We start from the raw sequence: 20,510 nt of genomic DNA, 5'->3' as shown, positions 1-20,510 counted from the left end.
GCAAACCCGCCCAGATCGGTTAATATCTCAGACGTTGTCGCCAAGCTCCACTAACGGAAGCCCCAGGAAGCGTTCAGCCCACAGGGACAAAGGCGTTAGTGTTGTCGGGTTTTCCGGGTATACGAAGAGATGTTTCGAGTCGTGGGGTGTCTCTCCGCATGCCGTACACTCATTTGGCACATCTGCGTCTAATCTGCTCAGGTATGAGTGTAACCTGCTGCAGTAGCCAGAGCGAAGTTGGGCTATTGTAGTTCTAGTCTCCCGAGGCAGATGAAGCTCCGTCTCGTCGATGTCCGGTGGTTGTGTGCCTAGAACGGCATTCACACGTATGGAGTCTACATAACTCGAGACTGACTCCCTGTGAATGCCGTTCAGGACCTGTCGATATGCTGACGAGTCCAGAGGCTGCTTAATGAACCTCTCGACTTCGTCCGTCAGTTCGTAGAGATGCCTGCTGACGTGACGTGTGTCAAGTTAGCACTACACTTTTCGAAATTGAAAAAGTTAACTACGGCATTAATTGTAGTGTTTTTGTTGTAAATTTGTTGTGGAGAGAAACAATTTTTAGCTCTAATTTTTTCAAAAATATGGTATGTAGTGCTAACTTGACACCATACACCTAGTCGATAGAATTGAGATATTGATAATGTTTTAACGGCATTAATTGTAGCTTTTTTGTTGTAAACTTGTTGTGGAAAGAAAAAATTTTTAGCTCTTGTTTTTTAAGAAATAATGGTATGTAGTGCTAACTTGACACCATACACCTAGTCGATAGAATTGAGATATCCAATAAATACTCAAATACTCAATTTTTTCCAGAAAAACGAAAGCTACAATTTTTCTCTTTTCACAACAAATTTTAAAGTTAAAAGCTACAATTAATGGCATAGTAACATATTGGATATCTCAATTCTATCGACTAGGTGTATGGTGTGAAGTTAGCACTACATACCATTTTTCTTAAAAAACGAGAACTACAATTTTTTTCTTTCCTCAACAAATTTACAACAAAAAAGCTACAATTAATGCCGTTATAAAATTTTCAGTATCTCAATTCTATCGACTAGGTGTATGGTGTCAAGTTAGCACTACATAGCATTTTTTTCCTAAAAACGAGAGCTACAAATTTTTTCTTTCCACAACAAATTTACAACAAAAAAGCTACAATTAATGCCGTTGTAACCTTTTCAATATCTCAATTATATCGTCAGTGGTGCATGGTGCCAAGTTAGCACTACATACTAAATTTTGTTCGAAAAAGGGTCAACTCAATTTTTTCCAGAAAAACGAAAGCTAAAAATTTTTTCTTTTCACAACAAATTTTACAGTTAATAGCTACAATTAATGGCATAGTAAAATATTGGATATCTCAATTCTATCGACTAGATGTATGGTGTCAAGTTAGCACTACATACCATATTTTTTTAAAAAATGAGAAATGAAATTTTTTTTCCACAACAAATTTACAACAAAAACACTACAATTAATGTCGTAGTTAACTTTTCCAATTTCGAAAAGTGTAGTGCTACCTTGACACACGTCCTGACGTGCCTGGGCGAGGGCTCTTTTGCAAGCAGCTGTCTATTTGGGTGACCACGTCTGCGGCTCCCAATCAGAAACTGCTTGCAGAGTATTGTGTAATGCTCCTTAATAGGGAGCATTTTCGCCTCGTGGTGGAGGTGTTATTCTGGCGACATCAAAAGGCATCCAGTCACTGTCCTAAGTGCAGTGTTTGGTGTCGTCTGTACTTCATCCACTGCGTCCTACTGGTCCCCGGCGACCATACTGGCGCTCGGCCTCGGCCTTCCTCACCCCTGCTATAAAACGTTAACAAAAAACTTTAAAAGACGAGTGTACTTTATTTACTCGGAATTGACTCGAGTATGACACTTATTTAACGCTTATTATAGCAACCTTACTTTGAGTTATTTTTAAAAACATTTAGTGAAATGCTTGCTGGGTTGTATAAATGTGCATACGTCGCTTTCTATCTTTTTGCCCCTTCTCAATACTATATCTTCCTTCTTACTCATGTAAGTTTTCCAAGTTTAAAAATTTCACTGTCAATTTTTGCGATACCGCCGCCTACGAAGTTTCACTTCAAAAAATTTCTTAACATTAAATGCAAAAAAAAATATTTATATAAAAAAATAATAAAACTTAAAAGTTGAAATAATAAAATGTCATTATTACATTAACTGTAAAAAAAAATATTTATATAAAAAAATAATATAACTTAAAAAGTAAAATAAAAAAAATGTAATTAACTTTCCGACTGTTGTACATAGCAACGTTAGCGAAATTGAAATTTATTGAAAACAAACAAAAAGTTTCATAACCATTCGTAAAAAAGTTAAGCAAAAGTTTTACTTTGTCCATTAAATGTTGTTAATGAATCATTAACTGACTCTGAGAGGGAATTTTTTCAAATCTTTACTGAGGAAAAATAAAATACTCTGAGTGCGGCTGTAAGTCTTTTATACACCCTTCAGCGGAGAATTTTATGTATACGTTTTACAAATTGCGACATTAATTCTCTAAAATTTTTATCGACATTTGATTACAATTACCTCTAATCATATTAACTATTTCATCAGCTTCTCGGGATAAATCTCCTCCAGGCCTAAAAGGGTTATCCCAACCAGAATCAGTACTAAGATATAAATTAAGTGGTTAGGATTGCATTTATTTATTTTAATTTTAATAATAAACGGTACCTTTGCTGTCTGTTATAACTAGGTATTGTTGCCACAGTTGCCATTGTGCTATTTACTTTGAAATTGTAACTTTTTAGTATGATATTATCCTCAAAATCGAAAATTTGCAGTGGAGGCCGATTTGCTGTGGTTAATTGCTTTGATAAATCGAGGCACGTACCATAGAATGCTCCAATCTAAAAAAAAAGAATATACATACTTAAGAACACATTACACTAAAGCCGTTTTTAAACATTCTGCCCTTATACCATTTTCGCATGGCATTCTGAATTAAGTTGTTCGCTTCCCCAATTACGATCGGGAAATACCCCATTCCCACGGGCACATTCTTAATTCAATTTGACAGTTCTCTGTCTCTGTGTTTTGTTTTTGTTATTATTCGCTGCATAATTGATGCAAATATAGGTTCTTACTAAAAAATTTTATGTTTCGTATACAGAAAAAATGCAAGTTTTTATTTGTGAGCTAATTTCAATAAATTTAGAGACAGCACCGATTTGTTCGCAATTCGCATGGTATTTGGATCTGAACTACCAACAAATGAGGTAATTCGCTCTAAAAATTGTGTATGGCGAATTAAGTAATTCGAAGGGTAATTGGAGTGCGAATTACGAATGAGAGAGCAAACCACGTGATTGGGGTGCCGTGGGAAAGCCGTATTAGTTACATGTTTTTTGTGGAAATATTGACCATGCTTTTTATTTTGGCATATGTTTTAACTACGAACTAAAAACTTTAGAACAGATGAAAATAAGGTGTTTTATGTTTACAAAAAAGTTATCAATAACCGGACCGATCAATTTAAACAGTATACGTGTTGGCCAAACCAAGAGAATGGAAATCTAATAATAAGAGGACAAATTTCCCAAAAGTTACAAATCATAATAAAACGGATTACAGTAATAACAATTAGTCAAGATATCCACCAACAGGATATCAGAGCTCGAATCGCGGCATTCGTGATCGAGTGATTACTCGTTTCAAATCGAATCAAACAAGATGGCAGCTGTATTCTCCACAATACAATTTATATGGGCGAAGAACACTCGATATCGAATGCCGTAATCTCAAAATCAAATTTCGATTTAGGTTACGTTCGATATCGAATGCCGCGATTCGGGCCCAGAATATTAAAAATCTTAAATGCGAATTACACCAACGGACTCCATCGTCCAAGTAAAAGTAAAAATCAATTCGTTAAACACCTCTAGACAACAAAATCAAAAAAACAGATTTCCCGTTCCAAAAATAAATAGTTCGGTCAAAATAGACATAAAAGTAATAGTACAGTAACTTGCATAGAACTGCACTGGTTTTAGGTAAAATATTGAAAATCCCCACGTCCTCTAAAAAATTTATTCAAGGTCAAAGCTTTCAAAAATTGGTTTCAGTCGTATTTTTTGATAAGTAATCAAGTACCCTCATTTTTTAAAAACCTTTATAAACATAATTGTAAAAACAAGCAATTAAGCTGGCCACAAACGACAAACATGTTCGCGCACATGTTTGCAAACTTGCTCGGCTGTCATTACCTACAGACACACTCCCGCCTCTGCCGCAAAAACTTTGCAAAAATCAAGAATTTCATGACAGCGTTCGATAATATGTATCTATTACAGTTTGTTGTGTAATGTTTACCTAGTACACAGCTGGTGTGCATATGTACATAAAGTAACTCGGTAATTCTATATTTCAAGGTACAACTTTCAGAACAAAAAAAAAAACGTCCAAAACTGTTAGGAGTACCAATCGGCACATTTTTATCCCAGTATTAACAATTCGGTGTAAAAGTTATTAAAAAATACTTTTTCGAAATGTTGCTCTTTTTTATGAGTAATTGCATGCTCAAAAATGCACTAAATCACCAATATTCTCTTATGAACCACTAGTAAAATATATTATTTGAAAAACTTTTTCAAGAAGTACATAAATTTTAAAACAAAAGATTGTTTGTTTTGTTATTAAAAAACAAATAAACAATGTTCCCGAACTGAAACGAGAAAATTCAGAATGGCGTAAAGTGCTGCCATTTTATTTATATTTCGTAATAATCCAGTTTTCCTTATATGGCGTCTGCAATGCTGAGTACTTTTCGGTTTTGTCATTAGCAATATTATACACGCTTAAATTTTATATAAGTAAATCTTACAAAACGGGGTAACAGGATTGATTGTAACCATCATGAGAAAAATCAGGAAAAAAAAACCTATCCCATGCAGTTTGAAAATTATGGGCATTTAAAAAAACCTAGAAATTTGGTCTAACTGTAACCATTTTTCGGTTATTGTGGTTAATTTTTATTATTTTTGTCCATTTAACCTTTGGAACCTTAACCCTAAATAACATTTCTAGAACCTAAGTCAAAAATAATGACACAATTGCCCCAAGTTTTCTAGAATTAAGACTATTTATTAAACTATGAATTTAAAATTTTTATAATTTGTCGACTTTGAAAGGCCCTCCTTTAAAAAAAATGTACCAAAGTGCCTTGGCAAGTGCCATTAAAAGTTCTCGCATTTAATCAGGATTCTAAAATGGTACAATACTTTTTAGTTTCATACTAAAAAAAAACGAGTAAAAAAATAAAAACCTCAAGTAACCCGATTTTTGCTAACCCATTTTACTCAGTTCAAATGTTTTTTATTCGCACAAGCTCTTGGTAGGTTCTTAATTTTACGGCAAAATGATGAGAGAGATGGATAGTGGACATGTTTGCCATGAGTGAGCGAGACAGATAGTGACGCCACTTTTACCAAAGTCAACAAAAGTAAGTAAAATTAATAAAATAATGAAAAATCTTGACCTAGTTTAGTTTAGGTTTATTGGAATAAAAGTCAGATAGGAAAATAACATTTTTTAATACAATAAATGTTCAAATTGTTTACCATCAGCCTCAATACACGCCCTACATCTTCTTAAAAAAGATCTACTTATTAGCCGGGCATATCCTCGAGAGTGGATGTCCTCAGTAGGCTTTGAATAAACTTTTTCTTTGAGACGCCCCAATAAAAAAAAATCCAGGGGATTTAAATCTGGGGAACGGGCTGGCCACGAGATAGTGCCTGAACGTCCAATCCACCTTCCCGGATATTCCTGGTCAAGGAAATCTCTTACTTGCACTGCGTAATGCGCTGGGCAGCCATCTTTTTGATACCACATGTGGCGACGATCTGTTAGTGGTATGTCCTCTAACAAAGTTGGTAAATTTTCTCGTAAAAAATGTAGGTCATTCGTGCCATTCAAGTGTTTAGGCAGGTCTAAAGGCCCAATAATTTTGCCGTTTAAAATTCCGGTCCACAGGTTTACTTTAAAGCGATACTGGGATCTGTCTTATCGCATTAAATGTGTTGGATGAATTGGGGATTTTATTATGCCTCTGTAGCATTGTTCTACAAAATGAAATCCTTTCAGGATAATCTCGAGGAAGAAGACTTTGAACTCGTTGTACGTGAAACGAATGCATTTCGGCGCTTTGTAAAATACAATGTGCTTTGCTTTTGGGTATTCCCGTTCTTTCTTCAATTCCACGAACGGAAATACTTGGGTCATCTGCAACACTTCTTCCTCGTAAGGAAAGCGAGCTCTACCTCCAGCCGTTATTTGATTCGGGAAATGGCCGCCCTCTGTGAGTGAACGGTGCACATTAACAAACACGCGGTGATCCGGATAGCGCACTAAATCTGGATATCTTTCCCGATAAAGTCTAGCGGCAGCCCTTGCGTTGCATCTGCATTCTCCATAAATGAGGTGCATGTTCGCATATTCTTGTGAAGTGTAGCGCGTAGGCGTGGTAGATAACAAGGATGCCAACACAAAAGTCCAATTCCAAAAGAGAGAAGCCAAAGTTGCCGGTATGTAATCAACAAGTCCAATTCACAAAGATCCAAGTCCAAAAAGCCAAAGTTGTCAGTACTAAATCAACACAAGCGAATAGGAAAGGTGAGCTGTAGACGAATGAGCGAAACGTACTAACTACAGTGTTGCAGTTACAGCGTCAGACTGGTGTCAGATGATAGCGTAGCCATTTGCTTGGTATGGCGACTGTATCTGTTTCATTCGCTCGCGTTTAAACGACGCATCTCCGTCTCACTGCGTGACGTCACTATATGTCTCGCTCGCTCATGGCAAACACGTCCACTATCCATCTCTCTCATCATTTTGCCGTAAAATTAAGAACCTACCAAGAGCTTGTGCGAATAAAAAACATTTGAACTGAGTAAAATTCTACGAGAATTCTATGCCATTTCTACGAAATGTTTTTTCCCCATACAAAAATACATGGAAAACTTTGAGCGCTTTTAGCGACCTCTAAATATTTTTTTATTTCAAAATAAAAAAACAGGGGTATACTTTTTTCGGTATAAAACAATCCTAGGGGGTGAGAGCATAAAAATCCCGACTTTACTTTTTCACATGCATTTTTGGGCCACCCTAATGTATATACATTAATTTGTATAGATATAAGTATATACGTATGTATATGAAATTTCCTTTGAAATCGGTAAGATGCATATTAACTTGAGGTAAATATGTATAAAATTGTTAAGGACAAAAACGAAGAGTACTCAACCTCTTATATTTACATACATATATCGTCGTTTTAAGTACAAAACCGCGTATCGTGGTTCTGCAAAACCACGTAACTGACATTTTTTGCGAAAAATTGGGTTTGCTCACCGAAGCTCTTGGCTCAAGCCTTATCCATTCGTGCTGAAATATACTAGCCATAAATGCGATTGCTTTATAAAAGAGAGAACAATTTTGAAATATGAGTGTTTTTACTCTCTACAAAATAATTTATGCGACCTGACTTACACGGTTTTGCGTTATCTTGATACGCGGTTTTACATTATGTTGATAAGCGGTTTTGTACTTTAATCGACGATATATAGATGTTTACATATATCTTACTGATTTAAAAGAAAACCTCATATATGTACATATTTATGTATATCATCAAAAGCAAGAAGAATGAACAAAGCAACAATTTTATACGAGGTCTGGAGGCGTGGCGCGGAGTATGAGCACGGCGCGGGGTGGCGAGCCAACGCGGACCGCCGCTAAAGAGATAACATTTACTTTTTGAAATGAAATAACACCGTATGGCTTTATTTCTCACATGTAAAATTTTTGCTTATGGCTTTATTTCACTTTCCCCATAGAAATAAAGCCATATGGCCTTATTTCTCTATGTGAAGTGAAACAAAGCCACATGACGTTATTTCCTATGGCTTTATGGCACGGCATCTTTTGTATCCTCTAGGTTAGGTTAGGTAAATCTGCGTTGAGCCGCACATAGACCGGTAGGTCCTTAGTGTTGCCAGTTGGAGCTCTTTTCTACGCGTTAAAGTAGACATTACAAAGGATGTCAACGTTTTTGGCGAATTTAAGTAGAAATTTCAGCCCAACTTTTGAGATGTCCTCACATTTCTCGAATTGGTAGGCCCCCAAAAATTTTAGTCGGGTTTTTGACAGTGCAGGACATCGGCAGAGAAGATGACCCAAGGTTTCCCTGGTCTCCCGCTTACGACACTTCCTGCACCTGTCCACGCTAGCGATACCCATTTTTAGTGCGTAAGCAGCAACCAGGATATGCACCGTAAGCAATCCGATAATAACTCTGCAGTATTTTCCTTTGATAGCCGTAATAAGAAGCAAGTATAGTTGTAATTTTTGCAGTTTTGCTAGTGTTTAACTCATTCCATGTAGCCCTGAACTACCTAATCATATTATCGTCTATTTCGGTTTGCAAGTGTTGAAGTGGTGTACGAATGTAGTTTGTCTATTCGAGCTGACGTTCTTGCCAGTCTCATCTGCTATATCATTACCCTCTATTCTCTTGTCGCCTGGCAACCAATAGATATGAAGCCTCCTGTTGGCGGCTAGCCTCTCAATGGCTTCCCGGATGCGAAGGACGTTTACGGATGAAATAATATAGGTAACTGCCTTAATTTCCGCCTGACTATCTACATACGTACACGTTCACCTTTAAATTCATTGTCGTTTCGGTGTAGGCTTGCTCTGCTGCTATTCTCATTGCATTTTGCTGCAATGGTCAGGTAACCTTACTCCCCGTATGACGTTCAGTTCCAGGCAGTAAATCATGGTACCCACTCCCGTTGCCATTTTAGAGCCATCCGTGAATATGTCTAGAGATCTACGGCTAGGATTCATTCCCTTGCACCATCACTCCTCCACAATCGTTGTGCGAAACCTTCGTTCCTACTTAAAGCTAGGTTCCATGTATTCCGCGCTGCTTTTGCGGGAATAGGTCAATGGGCGGTAAACTGAGGATCATTTTAAGAGCAGCCGTTGGAGTGGACCTCAGAGTTCCGCGAGTCGCTGAACTTTCTCCATTGGCCCGAGATATGATGACTTTTTTGCGGCATTCCACCACACCAAAGCGCCATATAGCAGAATTGGTCTGACTGTTGCTGTGTAGCACCAATACATCAGAGCAGTTGACAGACCCCAAGTGGATTCCAGCATTATTTTACATACATAAAGGGCGTTACTGGCCTTCTCCCCCTTGTCATCAACATTTCGCTTCCAATTTGTGTGGTCTTTAATTAACAGATCGATTCTACCTAGCCTCGGGAGTCTCCACACTGGAACCTTATATCTTCTTGTGAAGAGTATAAAATCTGTTTTGCCTGCGTTAACCCCTAGCCCCGCTCGGGATGCCCATTGGCCAACGACTTTCAAGGCTAGGGATAGTGTCTAGGTACCTCCCTGTTAAGGCCGATTCATCGGCGGATTCTAAAGTTGAAGTTGAGTTCACAACTCAAAAGCGTTCAGAACTTGTCTCAGTTGCTCTCCCGCAACCACCACATGGAAGAAAAGTTCTGAACTATAACGATGAATCCGCCTTCACTACTAAGGCTATGTCGTCTGCATACGCCACTAGCTTAGGCGATTTCCCCTCGAATTCCTTTAGTAATTTGTTGACCGTTGGTAGCCGTGGGAGTACACCCCTTTGCGGTGTGCCTCTGCATGCCCGTCTGTTTACCCTAGCGTCGTTCCACTTCGCTCTTATTTTTCTGTGGCATAAAAAGCTTTTAATCCACATAGAAATAGCAAGTTCTACGCCTATTGGTTCGATGCTATTCATAATAGCTTTACTTGACAATTTATTTAATGCTCCAGAAATATCACTTGAGCATATTCTTTGTATCCTTTTTACTCCTTTTGTAATAGTCTCTTATATGTTCGCAGAATCGTGTTTTAATGTTACGGTCAGTTTGCCCTATGCACAGTGGTTGCATTTATATGGGGAGAGCGGCCAAAAATACTTTTAATGGACATATCGGGATAAAATGTTTACCCTAAGCTCTGTTAAGAGTAAAAACTAATATGTAAAAGTGGGCGGGTTGGACACGCCCACATACAGTCATATGCAAAAATAATAGGGACACGACATTGTGACCAGTTTCGGCTATTTTTTTTTTGTTTAATGTTAATTTTTTTTTATAAAAATACAGCTCACTATCTAACAAAATCCATATATGTCCAAATTTCAAACTTTGTAAAAAAAATAGGAAAATTCAACAAAATTTTAAAACACCAAACTTTTTAATAAGAACTTTCAGAAAAAAACTAGGTGTGCAGTTTTATAGCCCATTAAATTCTAACTTAAGAAATTGCAAGTATGAAAAAAATTCGCGTTTATTGTTGATACTTTTTTTTGCGGATGGTGTTATTTCTTGCTTCCATACAAAAAAAAATTCTCAAACATACTTTGAATGGGAGAAAATGCGTGACACCGCCAGGAAAAAAATTAACTCGATTTCTTAGCCACTTGAAACTTGCACTTTCTTGAGCTAGAATTCAGTGGGAATAAAACTGCATACTTATCTTTTTTCTAAAAGTTCTTGTTTAAAAAGTTTGGTGTTGTTTTAAAATAATGTTGAATTTTTCTATTTTTTACAAAGTTTAAAATTTCAACTTATATGGTTTTTGTTAGATAGTGAGTTGTATTTAAAAAAAAAAAAATAAACATTAAACAAACAAAAGCAAAATAGCCGAAATTGGTCATAATGTCGTGTCCCTATCATTTTTCACATGCCCTCTTTTACATATTACAGTTTTTATTCTTAACAGACCTTAGGGTAAAAATTGTATCCCGACATGTCCGCCGACGCTAAAGAAAATCTATTTTCCAACGATTTGAATTGGTGGAAACTGTTGGTTGACACTTTATTGAAATGAAAAGCCCTTGGTCCGCTGGAGATGACGTCAAATATGTAGGTCGACATCCAGTCAACATTCATGCTGTTTAAAGATCGTATTATGGAAGCCAAAGAAGGATTATCAGAAACCATACAGTCGGATTTATTCTGCCTGTGTTCCGCGTTCTTTCCCACCTCTTCTAGAAAAATAAAGCCAGGCCAATGGCATTACTGTTATTTGACTTCCCGACGCATACCCCTTGTATGCGTATGAACCGGTTCCGATTCTTAAGATGAGCGATTGGAGGCTATATGGAATATTTCATTCTTTCACTCGGATATAGAATTTTCCATTGTGAGGGCCCCCCTTAAGTGAGTGTAAGGATAAGGCGCGTACCCATAACCGAAAGAGTAGTAAAGGTAATTGCAAGGCATTGTTTTACTGAACCAATTACTATTAATGAAGCCGAGGAGATCCAAAAGTTCCACCTCGCTCAGACTGATGGAGAAGCGTGAACCCAAGCGCTTGAGGTGCTCCGTTTGTAGACGCTGATGGCGACACAGAAAGTGGTAATTGAATCTTCCTCATCCTCAAAATGGCAACTTCTGCAGAGAGTACTTGCAGGTATTTTCCACCGTTGAAGCATTGGTGCCATTGCACAGTGTCCTCTGATGACGCCGGTAAGGACTCTTACAACAGACCTATTCAGTTTCAGTACATCCCTCGTTTTTATCTTGCGTTCTCACAGTCTTCCCGTTTGTTCCACAAGTCATTAGCCACAACCAAGGTGTACATATTCAAGCGGAGCTACAAGCTTCTTCTACTGGCACCTCTGAGTCATCTCATCAGCCGACTCATTCCCTTCAATAGAGCAATAGAGCAGAGCTGTAAAAATTTGCAATAAATTTTTGTAGCAATCAATGATTGTGCTACTAATAGGATTACAATCAAAATTTATTGCATTTTTTTTATTGTAAAAACTACAATTAATTTAATTGTAAGCACATTTGATTGCAATGATTGTGACTGCAATCAAATCACTGATTCAATCAAACATTTTAATTGCAATCTCAAAAATGCAATAATTTATTCATGCTTTTTAATAAAGAAATTGAGCAAAATAGAACCTGAAATTGAGAAAAAGAGAAAACTAGCAGAAAAAGTTATTGAACACAAAACTAGTAAAAACTTGCAAGTGAGTAGTTGTTGCACCGTTTTGGGGTGTCTTTGATGGGGGTGATCGACTTGAACACACGCCACATCCCAAAGCGTGGACTCGTGGGTGTTCAATTGCATTGCGATAAGCACCCCCTAGTATAAGGGGCCTCTCCGTGGTGACACCTGGTAACGCATTGGCAGCTAATTCGGGCGGGGACCCCTCCTTAATCCCTATGCCTATTATTCCCTTTCTGACCAAACTCCTTGCCAGTTCTCCACTCCCTTCTCTTTTCAGGGCCGGATCAAGGTGTGATACGACCCGTGCCGAGGATCAGCCTGGCTGGGGGCCCTTCACCAAGCCCAGTCGCGAACGGAGTGCTCCGGATACCGGGCGACCTTCGGAGCCAACTAGCCTTACCCGGGTACAGCGGATCTCTGCCCGGGCGGACGTTCCCTTTCTCCGCGTTCTCGTAGGACAAAATATGGACAAATCAACAACACCAAACCTTAAAACTTCAACTCCAGTACGGGAGTCCGGCGCTCCCAAACAAAGGCCGAAAGGAGTCACAAGCTCTGCACAAAGCAAAGCCACGGTACCACCGGGCCTAGCAAAAAGTAGCCCTATGCGGAAGCAGATATCAGGTGCACCCGCACCCACCAGCAGTAGGACCAAGGCACCCCCTGGCCCGAGAAGTCCAAAGGCCAATGCTACGCATAAACATAGCACTGGAACATGGAACATGGTGACCTGCAATAGGGCAGTCAGTTCGAAGACGCCCTATCTCAAAAAACTTTTCAAGTGCGGCCTACTTTAGAATTTGATTGAAGAACGCCCTATTTCAGAATTTTATTGAAAAACCCCTATCTCAGAATTTGGTTGAAAACGCCCTATCTCAGAATTTGGTTCAAATGCGACCTATCTCAAACGAAAATACATTGAAAATATGCTGAGATAGGGCATTTTTGCATCGGCAGTTGAGATAGGGCGTTTCTGAACCGAATTCTGAGATAGGAGTTCTTAAATCTAATTCTGAAGTAGAGCGTTATTGAAAAATTTTCTGAGATAGGGCGTTTTCGAACTGGCTGCTGAGACAGGTCGATCTTCCACTCAGCCATCGATACGTTATACTACTAGGGATGGTTGAAAAACCCGATGGAGGTGCTGTTTAGTTGCAGCTTTGTCATGCAGAAAATCGAATTTTTATGCACGCACATTGTATATCGACTGCTGAGTGGAAGATCGACCTATCTCGACAGCCAGTTCGAAAACGACCTATCTCAAAAAACTTTTCAAGAACGCCCTATTTCAGAATTCGTTTCAAAAACGCTCTATCTCAGCGGCCGATTCAAAAACGCCCTATATCAGCAGATTTTCAATACATTTTGAAGTAAGATAGGGCGTTTTTGAATCGAATTCTGAGATAGGGTGTTTTTCAATAAAATTCTGAAAGAGGGCGTTCTTGAAAAGTTTTTTGAGATAGGGCTTTTTCGAACTGGCTGCTGAGATAGGCCGATCTTCCACTCAGCAGCCGATATGCTCTCGATTAGCGGAACATTAAAGACGGCAATCAAAACAACCTACTGCTAGGTAGGGGGTCCACTTTGCGCTGTTAATGCGATGCGTTAACCCACTGAGGGCTTGTGTGCCTCACCATCGTACTTCCAATTATTCATCAAAATAAATGTCAGACAGATTACAGTTAGCAATTTTTATGCAATTGATGATTGCAATCAAAAATTAATTGCAATCAAAAAGTTATTGCAATCAATTTCTTCTAATGATTGCAAATTTAAATTTTTGCAATCAAAATATAAGCAATCAATGTTAATTGCAATTCAACCAGATTGCAATATTACGTAAAATATGCGATTGCAAACCAATTTAATTGCATAGAGTGACGTTGATACGGCTCAGTAACGTCAACGCGCAGTGGTTCAAAGTTGGCCTTTTGTGTTCACAATTCCCTGGAGCCTTAATTCTTCACTCATTTTGATTAACTGTTTTTTTTTATATAAATCTAATGCAATATTGTTATTGAGTTTTGGGCACGAAGAATGGAACTTAGCAAACAAATCGTGGTACAAAGCTCAATAACACTATTGAAATAAATATTAATAGGCCACAATAAATTTTAAAAGGGAAACTAAATAATACAATTCGCAAGAGACCCGTTGAGCCCGATATTTAATTTTTTGTTTGTTTGTATGAAATTTTTTAGTGAGAAAAGCTGAAAAAATAGCAAATTTTGAAGAAAATCGATTCTCCTGTTCCTGTTAATAAATATTACATAACAAAAACTAGTTCAAACTGGTGATTTTTGGCGTTTGGATCTTTGTCAATACAATGCAATTTTTTTACATTTTAATTAATACATTGTAATTAATACATTTTTGCAACTCCTACCGATCTGGATCAAAACCTTCATATTCAATATCTTTCGCTATTGCACCCAGCACATTTTGAACTTTCTGGGAATGCGTACCGGAATTTTCACGCCAAATCTCAAAAACATGCAATCGAGAAAGTTCGCAGTGGTAACTTGTGCTTAGAAACATTTTTAATTAGAAAATTAGATAAATCAAAACATAAATATGAACAAAACTGTAGAAAATAAAGAGCTTAGATTACGTTATGGAATACTACGCGAGCCTCTGCAGGTCGATGCATCTACACTGAAAACTTTTATAATCTTTAAATATTAACAAACAATATGTAAATAAAAATATTGAGGGCCGATAGGGAAAACACACTTAAAACATTACCTAAATACTTGAAAGACGAACCAAGAAACACACAAAATCCGACTTTTCTAAAACAACGATTTGCATAAAACACAACACGAATTACTAGATTTATTGCTTCAGATATGGCAATAATTTGGTCTGAATATACAGAACTATAGTATGGGACAATTGATTTTTTTATAATTTCGTTTTCTAAGGTTATGCTATATGAGGTGCTTTGATTGATCTTAGATCCATCAGTATAAATAAAAGTATAGTTATGGTATTTATTTCTAACTTCGGTGAACATTGCCTGATATTGAATCGGATTCGTGTAGTTTTTGTTGAAGATATGCAATGAAAGGACCATGAGGGATAGTTATGGGTACCATATTTAGCGGGCTTTAGAGGTATATCTACTGCTGAGCAAAGTTCTATGATTCTACTTATAGCAGGCTGTATTTTGAGGGTGTTTTTCCCCTTTTTTAGGTTATTGGCGATACTATAAAGCGGGTTGTCTTACCTTGTTATAAGAGCTTTAAATAATTTAGCGGTAGTTAAGTCTCTTTGATTTTCAAAGTTCAATATTTTTGATTCAAAAAATAAATTTGCGATTGGTGTAGAGCGCAGCGCTCCCAACGCGGTTCTTATCGCCGCGTTAAGTAGTGACTTGACTTTGTTTATAAGAGATTTAGGGGCGTAGCCGTAAAGAGAAATGCCATAACTTATTTTGGGTATAATTAGTGTTCTAACAATTGTTAAGATAGATTGAGTGTCGCAGTTAAATTTTGGGGCAGCTAGACATTTCACAATGTTTAATTGTGTGACCAGAGAAGCGCTTAGGTGTTCGATGTGGGGGTTCCATCTGTATCTCTTGTTGATGATGATTCCTAAGATTTTTAACTCATCACAGGGTATGAGGCTTATGCTTCGTGATAGTACAGTGCACAGTTGTGCTTTCGACAGAGATGAATGTATAGATTTTTTGTTGGTGATAAGTTTGCTCCTGAGTAATCGCACCAAGTTAAGATGTCTTGAAAAAGGTTATTCAAGTCAGTTGTTGGACACCTTTCTTTTTTTGATTTAATTATAATGTTGAAGTCGTCTGCGTAGGCGCAAAAGTCAATTTCTTTGTGGAGTGATATTACAGAGCATAGTTTGTCATATGCAATCAGGAAAACAATGACAGATAAAGGGGATCCTTGGGGAATACCGTTGTCTGTTGCCCAGAAATCAGAGAGATGGTTACCTATTCGTGCCATAAACTTACGATTTGTCATAAAGTTAATAATATAATTAGTGATGTTGGGGCCGGCCTTCCATTTTGCGAGTTGGTCAATTACTGTGTGAATGCCTATTTTGTCATACGCCTTTTCAAAGTCAAGGGAAATAATTGTTAGGTGGCTTTTGGATGAGAGCTTGGCTGCAGCTAGATAGTCTAACAGTAGTCCTCTCTTGAAACCCATTTGTCGGCTGTTCAGTAATTTGTTTTTTGTTACAAACCACCAAAGCCGATTTGCTATTATCCTCTCTAAAACCTTAGAGAAACATATGTTTAAAGATATCGGTCTGTATGATTTTGCTTGTCTTTTATCTGATTTTGGTTTTGGTATTGGTATAATAATGCTGTGTTTGAAGGCCTGCGGGATAATTTTGTTATGAAGAATGGAATTGAATAAGTTTAAGAGACGCTTTTTAAAAGTTTCAGGAGAGTTTCGGATGATTGGGTATGATATCCTATCTAAGCCTGGGGTTTTCCCTTTTAGCTTAGTTAATGCAGATATCAGTTCCAGATAGTTTATATCTTGTTCTAATAGCTTCGCATCTCCACAAGGTTGTACATATACATGCGATTGTAAAGTCGCTCTTTTTCTGTTTTGAAAAAGAGTTGGAAAGTTTTGGTCCGAAGTTACATTGCTCCAGTATTTGGCGAGCTCGTTGGCGATATCTTTTGGATCTCTGTGGGTTTGAGTGGGATTGCTTAAGGACTGCAAGCAGTGTATACCGTGAGGTAGTTTGTATCCACAAAAGCGTCTTATATTTATCCAAATTTTCTTGGTAGGGGTGCTAGGATTAATTTCAGCTGTGAACTTTCGTATCGAATGTTGTTTAGAGGTTTTAATTTCTCGCTTTAATGCAGAGTTTGCCTTTTTATATTCAATTAAATTGAATTCAGTCATGTTCGTCCTGAATATATGAAACCGTCTGTTTTTCTCAGCTTTTAGCTTGCCTAGGTTATGATTCCACCACGGCACTGATTTCTGTTTTTTATTATTTCGTGTTTTAGGTATGGATTCATTAGCAGATTGTAGGATAATTTTCCTTAGGTTGGCTGCTTCTGCATTAACATTACAGCTGATAGGTCGGATTGACTCGAAGTGAATACATTTCTTTTCAAATAGTTCCCAGTTTGCAAGGTCAGTTTTGAATGAAGTCTTAGTTGTTGTGTTCGTTTGGTTAACAGACGGAAAGAGTGAAATGAGAATTGGGAAGTGATCGCTTCCCTTTAGATCATTGTGAGTCCTCCAATCAGCGTGAACTGCGAGATCGGGGGTACAGAATCAGGTCTATGTGCGTGAGTGTGTCATGAGTGGAAAAGTGTGTTGGCGATTTGTCGTTTAGTAGTACGAATTGGGATTGATTAACAAAATTCGACAATATGTTGCCCTTCTGTTTGTTAGCGCGTGAACCCCAACTTTGGTGCCAACAATTGAAGTCACCAGTGATAATGCACGAGTGGTTAGTTTGATTAAATACATTCTCTAGGTTGCGGTTATGGAGACGGTAGGATGGGGGACAATAGGCTGACGTGATTCTGAATTTTTTTGTTGAGTGTATTTCTAAACTTATGTTGTCAAAGTCCTTTTCAGTTTGAATTACTTCATGTTGTATAGATTTATGTACTAGTATAGCTACACCTCCGTATGATGAGTGTGAGTTGAATGAGTACAAAAGGAAGTTGTTAGGAATTGGGACGTTTTGGAATTGTGTCGGGATGTGACTATCTTGGATAGAAATGATCTTAGGTTTGTAATTGTTAATGAGGATTAGCAATTCATTATAATTGTTAAGATATCCGTTCATATTCCATTATATGATATGTAGTGACATGATAAATTATATGAGGGAGTTTATTTAAATATGTATATATGTATGTATGTGTGTGTATTATAGAATGTAAGATATAAATTAAGTAGTTAAGTTAAGTAAGTCATTGATCCGTAAGCATTGATTCTGATGAATCAGAATCGATATCTGCACTAGGTAACGTTAAATCACAATCTTGCTTACAATTTCCCTTTAACTTGTTGATTTTTTTTAACATGGCTTTTGTTCTGTTGGAGATTTTTTTGGGTAGATTTTCGTTCTGTTATCGTTTGTAATTTGTTGCACAGTGCTTTTAGTTAAAGTGTTACTATTGAGTATGATGTCTGAGTAGTCCGTTTGCTCTCTCGGTTTGATACCTGATGAGTGTGATAGTTGAGATGTGTGTTGTAGATTCGTAGTATTGAGTGGGAGTGTGAATTGAATGCTGTTGCTGGAAGTAGGGTTTGTGTTGCTTACTGTGGTGGTTCTTGCTGTCATTGATGAGTGTGGTGAGTCTGCGCTCTTGTTATACGAGTTGTTTGCTTGGTTGTTGGTAACTACTTGGTTTGTTTTTGCTATCTTTGATGAGTACGTTGCTGAGTGGAGTGGGTGACGTTCTTCGTATGTGGCTATCGCTCTTCGTCTATCAACTTTCTATAGTGTGATGATCGCTTGTATTTATTTTTCTTTAATGAAAACCGGGCATTTCTTGTCGAGTGCATTGTGGTCAGCATTTTCTGATTTGTTAGTACAGCTAATGCAAGTTGATGGGTCAGTGCACTTGTCACTAGTTTCGAAGTCAATGTGAGAAGTTTTCGCGCAATTTGCGCATATTTTAGTGTTATTGCAGATTTTTGCTGAGTGACCGCATTTTAGACAGTTCATGCATCTTAGTGGGAGGGGTATGTAGGGCCTTAGTTTTACTTTTTCATATCCGATCAGAATGTCGCTGGGTAGTATGGAGTTGTCGAATGTGATGATGAGTAAGCCTGTTTCGACTAAAATGTTTTCAACATTTTTCTTATTTCGCTTACGCCTTGGGTTTTAAGTTCGTTTTTTATTGTGTCTTCCGATATACCTATTAACTCACGTGAAAAGATGACACCTTTTGAGTGGTTGAAATTATTGTGCTCAGACACTTCCACTTTAATATACGGGGATAGGGCAGACAATGTTATTAGTTTACTTGCTTGCACGAATGTTTTTGTCTTAACTAGAATACTTCCATTCCTCAATTTCTTGCACATTTCAACTTCACCGCCGCAAACTGAGTCTATGACTTTTTTTATAAGAAAGGGGACACTTTTGAGAGGGTTGCCGCGCTTTCAATTCTATTGATTATCAAGTATTTAGGCGTTTTAGAATTACTGGTTAATAGTTTGTATTTGTTGGTCTGGTACAAGAGCTGTTCTACAGCTTTGTCGCGATCAGGAGGATCAGCCATTTGGCTAAAGTTTGTTGGTTCGTTAAATTTACTTGGGTTTTCACTCAAACCGGCGATAATATGTATATTAGTACGTACTGACAAATAAGACGAGATTAGCGAATGAACCGTTCCGCGTGGGAGTCAGGCGTAAACTGAATTTTTACATACATTTTTTAATTTTGGCCTATGGCAGCAACCACTGTGCTATGTAGCATTCTCAGGTTAATTTTTATATACACTGCTTAGTCCTCTTCGTTCATGATTTTACTCAGTATTTCTCCAACGTTATTTCTGTTTCAGAACGATGTGTGAATGTCGAATTTTTTGGAAAACGTTGGCCAGTTTGTATGTCGTTTTGACCGCTTAAGTTAACACTTCACTCTTGTTCCTAATCTTTCAATCTTTTAGTAGTATATATTGGTCTTGCCTCTTTTTCCTTAGTTAATGAGGTTTGCTCAAGTCTAGTTATTAATTGTCTAAATGCCGCATTTTCGTGTTGTTGGGGGTGGTTTGAGGTATTATGTATTACTTCGCCGGTTGCTGTGGGCTTTCTGTATATCTCGTGTTCCAGTCTGTTGGTAGCCTTGTTTAGTTTAATCGTTAAATCCTAACAGTTCAGTTTTGCAGAATCTTCCTTATGCATCGCGAATGATATATTTTTGTGCTGTTTATTGGGATAGTCCAATATCTGACCCTCATTTTTCCCCGTTATTATACATATTATGTTATCTAAATATCTAGCGTAGGGCCTGACCCCAATTCCGACGGTGAACAACTCGAAAATTTTAGGGGTTACTTTTGATAAGCTGCTCTCCTTCTCCGTACACACAACCGCTATTGTCTACAAAGTACAGAGCCGCAAGAAGGTCCTCAAGGCGCTCGCCGACAGCACCTGGTAAGCCCCTCGGGTACGGGCCGGAATATTTGCTGTCAGCACGAACTCGTGCGTGCATGGGCGTTCAGTAAAATTTTATAAAAGCACGAAAAAGCCCGTTGCTCATACTACAAATTGAGATAAGCTTTTGTTTTTACACAAAAAAAAAAATTTACATAAGAGAAAAGCAAAAAAAGAAATATTTGGAAACCGATGGAAAAAATAAGATACTTAGTAGTTTTGTTTACATATCTGTACCAGGGTTATTGCGAATATTCGCATTGGCATTCGCAACCGCGGAGCTTCCGCATTAATTTTAACATTCGCATTCGCAATAATCAATGCGGAGCTTTTG

The 20,510-nt window shown here is 37.7% G+C and overlaps 1 protein-coding gene across 1 annotated transcript in view; it reads right to left on the bottom strand.

The window, feature by feature from the left end:
* Positions 1 to 18,368, bottom strand: part of LOC118734257 — a 25,136-nt gene extending 6,768 nt beyond the window's left edge. The window contains exons 1-3 of the mRNA XM_036463972.1: positions 18,333 to 18,368; positions 2,718 to 2,893; positions 2,571 to 2,653 (exon numbers count right to left, since the gene is read on the bottom strand). Coding sequence (XP_036319865.1) covers positions 2,571 to 2,653; positions 2,718 to 2,893; positions 18,333 to 18,353 — 280 coding nt within the window. The 5' untranslated portion in view covers positions 18,354 to 18,368. The remainder of the gene's footprint in view (positions 1 to 2,570; positions 2,654 to 2,717; positions 2,894 to 18,332) is intronic.
* Positions 18,369 to 20,510: the final 2,142 nt, after the last annotated feature.

Source organism: Rhagoletis pomonella, unplaced genomic scaffold, assembly GCF_013731165.1.
Source record: "Rhagoletis pomonella isolate Grant_MI unplaced genomic scaffold, Rhpom_1.0 Rhpom_scaffold_00002, whole genome shotgun sequence".
Lineage (NCBI taxonomy): Eukaryota > Metazoa > Arthropoda > Insecta > Diptera > Tephritidae > Rhagoletis > Rhagoletis pomonella.
The sequence above is the reverse complement of the archived record's forward strand: the minus strand, read 5'-3'. Positions and strand labels throughout refer to the sequence as shown.